Source organism: Chrysochloris asiatica, unplaced genomic scaffold (assembly GCF_000296735.1).
Source record: "Chrysochloris asiatica unplaced genomic scaffold, ChrAsi1.0 scaffold00517, whole genome shotgun sequence".
Taxonomy (NCBI): domain Eukaryota; kingdom Metazoa; phylum Chordata; class Mammalia; order Afrosoricida; family Chrysochloridae; genus Chrysochloris; species Chrysochloris asiatica.
In genome coordinates this window covers 400,890-413,215 of record NW_006409035.1, presented here as the reverse complement: position 1 = coordinate 413,215, position 12,326 = coordinate 400,890, and the positions used below count along the sequence as shown (strand labels likewise).

General features: G+C 38.9%; 1 protein-coding gene across 1 annotated transcript in view; it reads left to right on the top strand.

Annotated features, from left to right (window-relative positions):
* LOC102828273 (olfactory receptor 7A10-like) overlaps window positions 1-8,640 on the top strand; it is a 26,844-nt gene extending 18,204 nt beyond the window's left edge. The window contains exon 2 of the mRNA XM_006877497.1: window positions 8,531-8,640. Coding sequence (XP_006877559.1) covers window positions 8,531-8,640 — 110 coding nt within the window. The remainder of the gene's footprint in view (window positions 1-8,530) is intronic.
* Window positions 8,641-12,326: the final 3,686 nt, after the last annotated feature.

Here is a 12,326-nt window from a genome sequence, read left to right as displayed (position 1 = left end):
AATATTGAAAGTGCCATGGGCTGCCAAAAGAACAAACAGATCTGTGTTGGAAGAAGTGCAGCCAGAGTGCTCCTTGGAGGCCAAGATGGCCTAACTTCGTCTCTCATACTTTGGACATATTGTCAGGAGAGACCAGTTGCTGAAAAGGATATCATGTTTGGTAAGGTAGAGGGTCAGAGAAGAAGAGGAAGACCCCCAGTGAGATGGATTGGCAAAGTGGCAGCATCAATGGCTCAAGCATGGCAACAATTGTGAGGTTGGCCCATGATCAGGCAGTGTTTCATTCTGCTGTGCTATGAGTCAGTACTGACTCAATGGTACCTAAGAACAACAATAACATCTACTCTGTATACATAGGGAATAGGATTGATATTTGCTGTAAAGACTCCTTCCGTCTCTGCTGGTATTTTGAGCTACTATAACCATATGTACAGGACAAGTTCATCAAATTGTAGAAATTTAAACTCATTTCCTTTGTTAAAATGTTTTTCTTTTTAATCTTTTTGGTCTAGGTCCGATCGTCTGGCCATTGAGGCTAGGTCAAATGGATATTATCTGCACATGTATGTGTCTTTGTTTTTCTCCCTTCACTTCATATCAGATAGATGCTTCAGTCTCCGCTGTAGCCCTATTTGACTATGCCCTTATCCCTGGGTTCAGAAGTCCCCAGGTCTCATCACACTTTGGACCAACCAACCTTTCCTCTTCTCTATCTCATCTCCAAGTCAACGGGAGTCTATGGAACATTGTTGAACTCAGCCCATTTCTTCATTGCTGCCTTTCCCACTCTTCTACTCATCAGCAGATCAATGAGGTCACCAGCAAGTTTACATACCTGCTCATGTGTTCCCTTTGAGTTTTGATCTTAGAGGGGGTTTGTCCTGAAGGGACTTGATTTTTTGCCTTGATGGATTTCCAAGGAATATCTTGCTTATTCTTATAGTTGCCAATCATACTGCCATTTTTTTTTCCCTTCAGATCTTTCTTTGAAGATGTAGCTTCTGTTGCTGTAGCTATTCCACTCTGATCTGTTTGTCTTTTTAGTCAAATGTACTACCTCAGAAGGTTCTGGATGGGGTTCAGGATTCCACCTAAGGTCCTGTATATTGCAAAGGCTCTGCAAGGAGTCTATTCCACTGGGCAAGTTCTAGAATTCCCTTTTAGATATTCCAATCAGTTATAAGCTTATTTTTGTAATTGTGTTTCCCAACATTTCCTTTCTATCCTACTCAAGTGTCTATTTTACAATAGCAGGCAAGGGAAAGGAGCTCTGGTAGTGTAGTGGTTATGAATCATGCTGTGAACCTCAATGTCAGCAGTTTGAAACTACCAGCTATTCCACAGGAGACAGATTAGGCTTTCTGCTCCTGTAAAGATTTATAGCCCTGGAAACCCTGTACAGGGCCACTATGAGTCAGAACCAACAACACAGCACATAACCACCAGGCAAGGGAAACCAATATTCATAAGGCAGTCAAGCATCTTAGTATTATTTCCCCTCTTCAGACTATGCCTCAATCCCTGAATCACAGAGCCCTGTTATTCCAAGGTTGAGTGTGCATCAATATTTACCTCTGTCTCACTTAGCCCATGCAACCTGCCTAAATATTCTCCCATCCACCTGGTTCTTCCATTCCCCTCCCCATTCTAGTTTATGGCCACCCACACCCCCATCATGCAAACTATCTTGTGTCTATTCCTTACCTTGCACTCCACCGTTCCATCCCTCCTCTCACACTACTTCCTACAGCCCGAAAATCAACAAATAATTTTCCCCCTTTTAGTGTGATTACTTTTTCTTAAATTTACAAATAATGGTCCTATGCAGTATTTCTCCTATTGTGTTTGCGTAATTTCACTCAACACAATGTCCTCAAGGATTATCCATGTTATGCAGTGGCTTGCTCCTTTGTTATTCTTCAAGGTAGCCTAATATTTTCCATTGTGTGTATATACCAAACTTTGTTTATTCAGTCTTCCAATGTTGGGCACCTTGGCTATATCCATATTTTTGCTATTGTAAATAGTGCTACTGTGAACTCGTGTTATGGCTCGTATTTCTTGTGGATAAACACCAAGTAGAGGAATTTCTGGATCATAAGATAAATCTATTTCTAACTATCTGAGGAAGCACCATATTGTTTACCAGAGTGTTTGGACCATTTTGAACTCCAACAAGCAAGGTAGGAGAGTTCCCAGTCTCTCCACATCCTGCCAGCATTTATCATCCTCTGCTTTTTTGAACTTTGCTGTTATTGATGTTCTGAGACAATATCTCATTGTTGTTTGTATTTGCATCTCTCTAAAGGTGATCTTGGCAAGCTATGGACAACATTGCGATGTATGAGTATTCCAGAACATTTAACTGTGCTCATGAGGAATCTGTACATGGACCAAAAGGCAGTTGTTCGAACAGAATATGGGAACATTGAATGGTTTAAAATTTAAAAAGGTCTACAACAAAGTTGTATACTTTCACCATACTTATTCAACCTGTATGCTGAGCAAATAATGCAAGAAGCTGGGTTCTATGAAGAAAAACGTGGCATCGGGATTGGAGGAAGACTCATTAACAACCTGTGATATGCAGATGATACAACCTTGCTTGCTGAAAATGAAGAAGACTTAAAACATTTACTGATGCAAGATCAAAGAGCACAGCCTTCAGTATGGATTGCATCTCAGTGTAAATAAAACAAAAATCTTCACCACTGGACCAATAAACAACATTTTTATCAACAGAGAAAAGATTGAAGTTGTCAAAGACTTCATTCTTCTTGGATCAATTATCAACACTCATGGAAGCAGCAGTCAAGAAATCAAACAATGTATTACATTAGGCAAATCTGCTGCACAAGATCTTTTTAAAGTGTTGAAGAGAAAAGATGTCAGCTTGAGGTCTAAGGTGCCCTGACCAGTCATGGTATTTTCAATAACCTCATATGCATGTGAAAGTTGGACAGTAAATAAGACTACAGAAGAATTGAGTTATGGTGTTGGAGGAGAGTACTGAAAGCGCCATGGGCTGCCAAAAGAACCAATAGATCCATTTTGGAAAAAGTGCAGCTAGAGTGCTCCTTGGAGGTCAAGATGACCAACCTTCATCTCTCATAATTTGGACATATTGCCAGGAGGTACCAGTCACTGGAGAAGGATATCATGTTTGGTAAGGTAGAGTGTCAGAGAAAAAGAGGAAGACCCCCCAACGAGATGGATTAGCCAAGTGGAAGCATCGATGGACTCAAGCGTGGCAACAGTGGTGAGGTTGGCCTAGGATCAGGCAGTTTTTCATTCTGCTGTGCATAAGGTCTCTATGAGTCAGTGCTGACTCAATGGCACCAAACAACAAACAACATCAAAGGAGATCTAGTAGTGTAGTAGTTAGGAATTTGGCTACGAACCTTAAGGTTGGTAGTTCAAAACTACCAACTGTTCAGAGACAGAAAGATGAGGCTTTCAGCTCCCATAAAGATTTGTAGACTTGTAAACCCTGTGCAGGGTCACTACGAGTCAGAACAGGTTCCACGGTACTTAACAACAACCACAACAGTGGTTAATGCAAGGATCTGGAGTCAGAAAACCAAAAAGGAAGAACACACTCAGCATTTCTCAAGCTGGGGGAACTAAGAAAAAATTCAAGCCTCAACTTTCATATTTGAAGGATTCTCTGGACAAATTATTGAATGATGCAGAAAGCATCAAAAGTAGATGGCAGGAATACACAGAGTCACTGTACCAAAAGGAAATGGTTGATGTTCAACTGTTTCAAGAGGTAGCTTATGATCAAGAGCCAATGATACTGAAGGAAGAACTTTAAGGTACATTGAAGGAATTGACAAAAAAAAAAATTAAAAAAAAAAAACAAGTCACCAGGAACTGATGGAATAAAAATTGAAATATTTCAAGAAAGTGAGGTGGCACTGGAGGCACTCACTCATCTATGCCAAGAAATTTGGAATACAACTACCTGGCCAACAGATTGGAGGAGTTCAGTTGTGTGCTCATTCCAAAGAGAGGTGACTCAATGGAATGTGGAAATCATCTGATAATATCTTTGATCTCTCATGAAAGTAAAGTTTTACTTAAGGTAGTAGAGAAATGACTGCAACCATACATTAACAGAGAACTTCCAGAAGTTCAAATAGGATTCAGAAGAGGACATAGAATGAGGGATATCATTGCTGATGTCCGATGGATCTTGGCTGAAAACAGAGAATACCAGAAAGATGTTTACCTGTGCTTTATTGACTACACAAAGGCTTTTGATTGTGTGGATCATGGCAAGCTATAGACAATATTGTGAAGTATGAATTCCTGAACACTTAGTTGGGTTCATGAGGAATCTGTATGTGGACCAAGAGGCAGTTGTTCAAACAGAACATGGGAACACTGAATGGTTTAAAATTAAGAAAGGTGTGTGACAGGGTTGTATTCTTTCACCATACTTCTTCATACTTATGCAAAGCAAATAATCCAAGAAACTGGGTTATATGAAGCAAAATGTGGCATTAAAATTAGAGGAAGACTCATTAACAACCTGTGATATGCAGATGATACAACCTTGCTTGCTGAAAGTGAAGAGGACTTAAAACATTTACTGATGAAGATCAAAGAGCACAGCCTTTATTATGGATTGCAGCTCAATGTAAAGAAAACAAAAATCCTCACTACTGGACCAACAAAGAACATTTTTTTCAATGGAGAAAACATTGAAGTTGTCAAGGACTTCATTCTTCTTGGATCAAATATCAACACTCATGGAAGCAACAGTCAAGAAATCAAACAACTTATTGCATCAGGCAAATCTGTTGCACAAGACCTTTTTAAAGTATTGAAGAGTAAAGACGTCAGCTTGAGGACTAAGGAGCACCTACCCCAAGCCATAATATTTTCAATAACTCATACGCATGTGAAAGATGGACTGTGAAGACTATAGAAGAGTTGATGCTTTGAGTTATGGTGTTGAGGAGAATATTGAATGTTCCATAGGCTTCCAAAAGAATCAACAGATCTGTGTTGGAAGCAGTGCAGCCATAGTGGCTCCTTGGAGGCCAGAATGACCAAATTCTTTTCTATTTCAGACATATTGTCAGGAGGGACCATTCACTGGGGAAGTATATCATATTTGGTAAGATGGAGAGTCCGATAAAAAGAGGAAGTTCCCCCAGGAAGATGGATTTGCAAAATGGCAGCATCAATGGGCTCAAGCGTGACAACAGTTGTGAGTTTGGCCCATGACCGGGCAATGTTTTGTTCTGTTATTCAGTTGGTTGCTATTAGTCAGTCTGACTCGATGGCACGTAACAACAACAACCAGCTGCCACTTAGTCAATTCCTGCTCACTTAGTCAAGTCCTGCCCAGTATCTGTTTACTGGGATTCTGAAGCTGTAATTTTTACAGGCATAGACACCTGCATGTTAATTTTATGGAATGGTTCGGGCATTTGAACTACAATCCTTGCAGTTAGTGCTCTGCTTAGTCTATAAGACCACCTATAAACCATTTCTATAGCAGAACTTGTTCCCTTCCAAATTGTTGTTGTTAAGTGCTGTCAACACTGTTTTGACCTTTTCTTAATTTTTTGTGATCTTTATACACATGGAAACTATTCTATAATTATCTCTCCTAAGTCCCCACTGACAGGGATGACTTTTCTTTTATTCATGGTCTGCAATCAAATAATCAGAATGAATGACATGGCAGATATGTAGTGTGGAGCCTCTGTGGAGTTGTATGTAGTCAGAAGTATTTTCATAAAATCCCATCTATCAGCAAACGATGTCCAGTTATACTTTATTCCTCTGGATAATGGAGTGCACTCCTAGAGTAATCCTTGTGGAATTATGGATTATCTTGCATGCTTTCTTGTCATTTTTGGTTAGGTGCCACCATGTCGGTTATGACTCAGAGCAACCCAATACAGAGTTTCTGAAGACTGACTGGTCAGTTTGAGCCACTGACCTTTTGATTCAAACCTGCCTTGTGGTCCAGTGCATTGTTCTACAATACCACACCAGGACTTCCAAAAGGGAGGTGCTCTTCTCCTGGGAAGGAGTCCAACGGGAAAAGCGATATACACAGAGCTGCAAGTTGTCTCCCAAGGGTCAAAACTGGCACAAGTTTGTAGTGTTTTTCTCTCATACCTCCAGAGAAATAAATTTCTGAGGGAGTGCAAGATCAAAGAATACCTCATTAATGAGACACATGGGAATTCATCCACTAAACTCGTAGACTTGTAAATACTTCCCCTACACTGGCTCAAATTTATTTGACTATTTCTAGGTGATGATAATACACAGTTGTGTCTTCAAGAGGCCTCATGAACGGTTGCATCTCCCTGCCCTTCCTGGAGGCACAGCTTCCAACATTGTTACAAGGAAGAAACAGAGTTGGTGAACTCAGACTCTTCCCTGAGAAGATCTGGGTGAGCTACAGCAACATTACAAGTGCTGACCAATGGGGTATGAATGAGGGCCCTCTTTTATTGGTTTTAACTACAGGGCTAACAACAGGAATACCAAATAAAAGCAATTTTAATGACATAAACTCCTGCTGAATTAAAGTCCCTAAATCTGGAGAGTATTTCTGGACATTACATGTCTTATGTCCCTAATCTGTCTTCCCTGATTTGGTTCTTATTCATAAGGCCTCTCTATCTCTGCAATATATCTCTTTGTTTCATCACATCTCCTTTCCTCGCCGTTGTTGAAAGTATCTTTTTAACCTTATTCAACTTTTTTTTTTTTCAGTAAGTCACGAAACATTTATTTAGCACTAATTTATATTTTGGAAATTAATATAATTTAGTGCTAAATAAAATATTGGCAGTAATTGTTCCTTCTCTCAATGATTTTATAGTCTACATAGGTAACAAACATGTAAATAAACAAATGTTGCATCTTATGATGGCCCTACAATCCTAGTGAAGTGTATCATAGTTTCTGTCCTCCTGGAAACCTCAATGAAGACTTCACAGAAAAGCTTATGATTGTGCTCAGCTTTGAGGGAGGAAACAGCAACAAAGTGAATATTTGAATTAAATTGGAAGGTGTGCTTAGAAAATTACACATGGTAGTAAATATCTGATTAACAATGAAGTCAGGGCAGGTAAAGTGAAACATAAGCATGGACAGGCAACAACGTGCCTTTCTATCTGGGTTGAGGATTAATTCTGAAATTAGTGGGGCGTCACTGCAGATTTTGTGACAGAGGACATCTACTGTCAGCCTCACCATGTTGAAAGATTGTCCTTTTCAATTGGAGTAAGATTACTGCTGTTGTCAAAACCATAGAAAAGGGAGGGATGAAAAGAACACAGTAGAAGTGGGGGATGCATCTATGAAGGGTTGAATCACAGTGTGTTAAAAAATCAACTGAGTAATAATAGGAGGCACGTTTAACTTGTCTTATGCTTGATTTAAAAGGAAAAGTGTCTCTTTCACCAGTGAGCATGACTCTAGCTGTAAATTTTGGTAATATTGGTCATAAAGACAATGAAGTTCCATGTATTTCTAGTTTTTGGAGAATTGTTTTAAACATAAGTAAAGATTTTTAATTTTCTCAAATCCTTATTGTACTTTAATTTGTATGATTGAATGATGAATTTTTTTTTCTTTAGTGAGTTGATGCATTGATTTTCAATTTTTGAACCAGTCTTTCAGTTCTGGAATAAATCCTAATTGGTTCTACTATAAAATTATTTTCTTAATTGTTGGATTCCACATGCTAATACTTTGGTAAGGATTTTTTCATTTATGTTCATGAGTGCTATTGTTCTGTAGTTTTCATTTGTTGTTGTTGTTGTTGTTGCTAAGTGCCGTCGAGTCGGTTCCGACCCATAGCGACCCTGTACATCTTTACGGGAGCAGAACGCCTCATCTTTCTCCCTCGGAGTGGCTGGTAGTTTCGAACTTCTGGCCTTAAGGTTCGCAGCCCGATTCGTAACCACTACGCTAATATCTATATTTGGCTTTGATATTTGGGTTTTGCTGATTTCACAGAGTGAGTTGGAAAATATTCCCTCTGGTCTTATTTTTTAGAAGAGATTGTGGAAAACTGGTATCTTTTTTTTTTTTTCCTCTCTCTCTCTTAAAACATTGGTAGAATCCCCTAGCATTTCACTAATATAGTAAATTATTTCTTTCTTTTACCAAAATGCCTCCCAAACTCTTTGGATTTTTTTAAGGAAAAATATTGAAATTCTTTTTGAGTCCCTGCCATTTTTCTGTGTGTTTCAGTTATTAACTGAGTTTTGAAAGTTACCATTATAATATGATTATAGAAACCCTTGTGAGTCATAAGATTGAAGATATTTATCTAGTTGGGTAATTCCACAATTTTACTTTTACTAGGTACTGTAGGCTTTAGAACTTTGGCATTCTAGGTACTGTAGGATTTAGATTTAAAGGACCCCAACACCTAAGGTAGCTGCTGCCCCATCACTTCTGCTCTAAATCTTTAAACAGCTCTTAATAATCTCCTTTCCTCCTTTTTATGTGTACTTCACTCTCTTTTTCCCCCCACTCTCAGTAGACTGGCTTTATCTCCTCTATCACATGGCAAGAAATCCAACGCAAAAGCTCCCTGCCACAGAGCTGACTGTCTTTGAGATTCCCACAGCCATAACTAACCCATTGTAAGCCCTCAGTTCTTAGAGAGGAGTAAAACAGTCTCTTATCTATAGAGTTCCCTATGCTGTTGCATAGCTTCAGTCTTAAAATGTGGCTGAGTGTTTAGATGGTGGGAGAAGTCATCAATGACTGGGACACAGGTTGATTAATATCTCATTCTGTCTTCTACAATAAAATAATGCAAATAAACCAAATGGAAGTTGAGGAGAGAACGTATCCTTTAGGGGAGGGTTAATTATGTATCATTTATATAGAGATAGATATTTTATTGGTATATGTAAATAACATAACAAATGTAACATAGTATAAGGTTGTTGTTGCTGTTGTTAGATTCCCTTAATGAAGTCCAATTCATGACAAACCCACATGTGCAGAGAAAAACTGCTCTATGGGATTTTAAAAGCTATAACCTTTGGGAAGCAGATCACCAGTCCTGCCTTCAGAGAGTTCGCTGAGTTGGTTCCCACTACCAGCTTCTCAGCTAATATTTGGATGTGCGATCATTTGCACTAGACAAGAACTTAATAGGATATAATGTGATGTGAAGGGATTTGCTAATATAAATCATGTTGCTGTGTGCTGTAAAGAGGGATCTGACTCATAGCAAAACTGTATAGAGTTTCCAAGGAACCACTAGTGGGTTTGAACCACTGACCTTGTGGTTAGCAATCCAGTGTTTATTCTACAGTGCCATACCAGGATTCCAAATAATATATATAAATAATAGTAAATTAATTGTAGGATGCCATGTCCTGGAGTCTTCTACAGCATCAGAGTATTTTGGTCTCCTGTTTCCCCTCTACTCTTAACTACAATTTCAAACCAGCTTCCCTTTTGTACTTTACTTACACCATCCTCCTTGTTGTTGTTGTTAAGGGCCATCGAGTCAATTCTGACCCATAGCAACCCTGTATAGGGTTTCCAAGGAGCAGCTGGTGAGCTTGAACCGCTGGCCTTGCACTTCAAAAGGGTTTGCAGTCTGGTGCATTAACCCACAGTGTCACACCAGGACTCCTAGATGTTATATGGAATATTTCTATCTCAGGGACTTTGTACTGTCTATATCTCTACCTAAAATGCTTTTCTCACTGTTTTCTGCAAAGCTAGTCTTAAGATTTTCTGCTGACTGGCTCCTAATCAAAATTGGTTATACAAAGAAGCATTGCTTTTACACTCTATAACTTACCTGCATTATTTTATTTCATAATCACTATGAATCACTTACTGATTTATTTGTAGTCTATTTACCCCCACCTTCAAAACACACATGTTCTAAGGGCAATAATTTTTAAAAAAGAACATTTTATCTGCTACTCTTAGTACTTTAAGAACACACTTATTGCTGTTGTTGGTAGGAGCCATCAAATTGACTCTGATTCAGTGATTCTATGCAAAACAGAATGAAACATGACACTCCAGTGACACCCTCACAATGTTATTAAGTTTGAGCACAATTATTTCAGCCACTGAGTCAATTCAACTAATTTGGGATCTTCTTCTTCTTTGATGACCCTCTGTTTTACCAGGAATGTCCTTTTCCAGGGACCAGTCCCTCCTATAAGGAGCTCTGCTAGTGTAGTGGTTATGAATCAGGCTGCGAACCACAAGGTTGACAGTTTGAAACTACCAGCTATTCTGTGGGAGAAAGATGAGGCTTTCTGCTCCTGTAAAGATGCAAGGTCGCTATGAGTTGGAATCGACTCCACAGCACATCACCACCACCACTACCAGTCAGTCCTATAATATGTCCAAAGTCTCTGAGATAAAGTCCACTATCCTCTCTTCTAAAGGGCATTCTGGTTTACTACATTCAAAACAGATTTGTTTTTTTTCTTTTGGTCGTCAGTGGCACTTTCTTGAGAAACACCAGGATTCAAATGCACCAACTTTTCTTTGGTCTTCTTTATTCATATTCAGCATTCACATGCATATAAGCTATTGATAATACCATGGCTACTTCTAAAAGTGAAATCTTTGTTCTTTAACACTTTAAAAAGATCTTATACAGATTTGCTCAGTGCGCATATGCATTTGGTTTTTTTTTAAGGGAAAAGCACTTAACATTTAATTAACCTCCATGTAGCTTCAAGAAACCAGGACACAGGCCCCCAAAAACCTTTAATCTTTTCTTCAGCTGTTCTGATCAAGAATCTGGTCTTCAGGATAACAGGTTGTTTGGGGAGATTTCCCTTCCCTCAGAACTTTGTAGTATCCCAATTGCACCACATCAATGATGGGAGCAATCCCAGTCTTATTTTTAGCAATGTTTACCTTTGTCTGCTCACTGATGAAGGTCCACAATGTATCAAGGTTGACAGCTGGGCAGAAACTCTGGTTTGTATTCAAGTAATAATGTCTCATACCCACCTTCGTAAAGTAACCTGGATGATATTTGTCAAAGTTGATCCTATGGTGATGCCAGCTGCCAACATTACCCAGGCCTCCAGGGTGCTTCCAGTGTTTGCAGAGAGATGTGGCCATAACCATGGCTCACATGGCCTCTAAGTTTCCATGTCTTGTGCAGTCTGAATGTAAATCAGCTGCCAACATGGAAAAGAGCCGTTTGATTTTTTTTATTATTATTATTTAAGTATTTACTGTGAACTGCAAGAAAGCTTACTGAGCAGCTCATCTGTTTTACCTTCAACAAATCATGCGCACGTCATCCATTTCATTGATTTTCAGCTTTTCAGTGTAATATTACTGATCCCAGTTCTTCGAGTAGTTCTTATTTTCATTTTCACTTAATTCCTGTATCTGTTTAACTTCTCCTTGGACATATGCTGCCCTTTTATTTCAAATCAGTGACCATTCTAGTCACTAGTGTGTTTGCCTCACTAGTATTATTGTTCCCCCAATAGACCTATTTATTAATTGACTGAAAATTTAGCCACCAAGATGAGATCAGTTTCAGAACTAAATGTGATCAATGGTTATAGTCTTGGGGTTCTATCAATTTCTATGCAACAACTATTCTTGGTCTTTTTTTATAATTTTGAATTTTATTTCACATTTTATGTACTCTAATGATCCCAATGCTACTGCCACTGTGCCAATCTATCTCATTGATGGTCTTCCTATTTTTCTCTGATCCTAGCGTAGTGGTTATGAATCAGGCTGCGAACCTTAAGGTCAGCGGTTTGAAACTACCAGCTGCTCCGCGGGAGAAAGATGAGGCTTTCTACTCCCGTAAAGATTTACACCCTTGGAAACCCTGTACAGGGTCTCTATGGGTCGGAACCGACTCAACGGCACTTAACAACAACAACAATGTTAACCAAAATGATATCCTTCTTCAGGGACTGGTTTCTCCTGACATGTCTGAAATATGAGAGATAAAGTCTTACCATCTAGCTTTCAGGGTGCACTCTGGCTGTACTTATTCCAATAAAGATCTGTTTGTTTTTTGGCAGCCCATGATACTTTCAATATTCTCCTCCAACAACTAACTCAGATGCATCAGTTCTTATGCAGTCTTCATTATTCACTGTCCAACTTTCACATGCATATGAGGTTATTGAAAATATCAGGGCTTGGATGTACTTTAGTCCTCAAGCTGACATCTTTGCTCTTCAACACTTTAATGAGGTCTTGTGCAGCATATTTGCCTCATGCGATACGTAATTTGATTAGTGTTGATAGTTGATCCAAGAAAAATTAAGTCTTTGAAAACTTCAATCTTTTCTCCATTGATA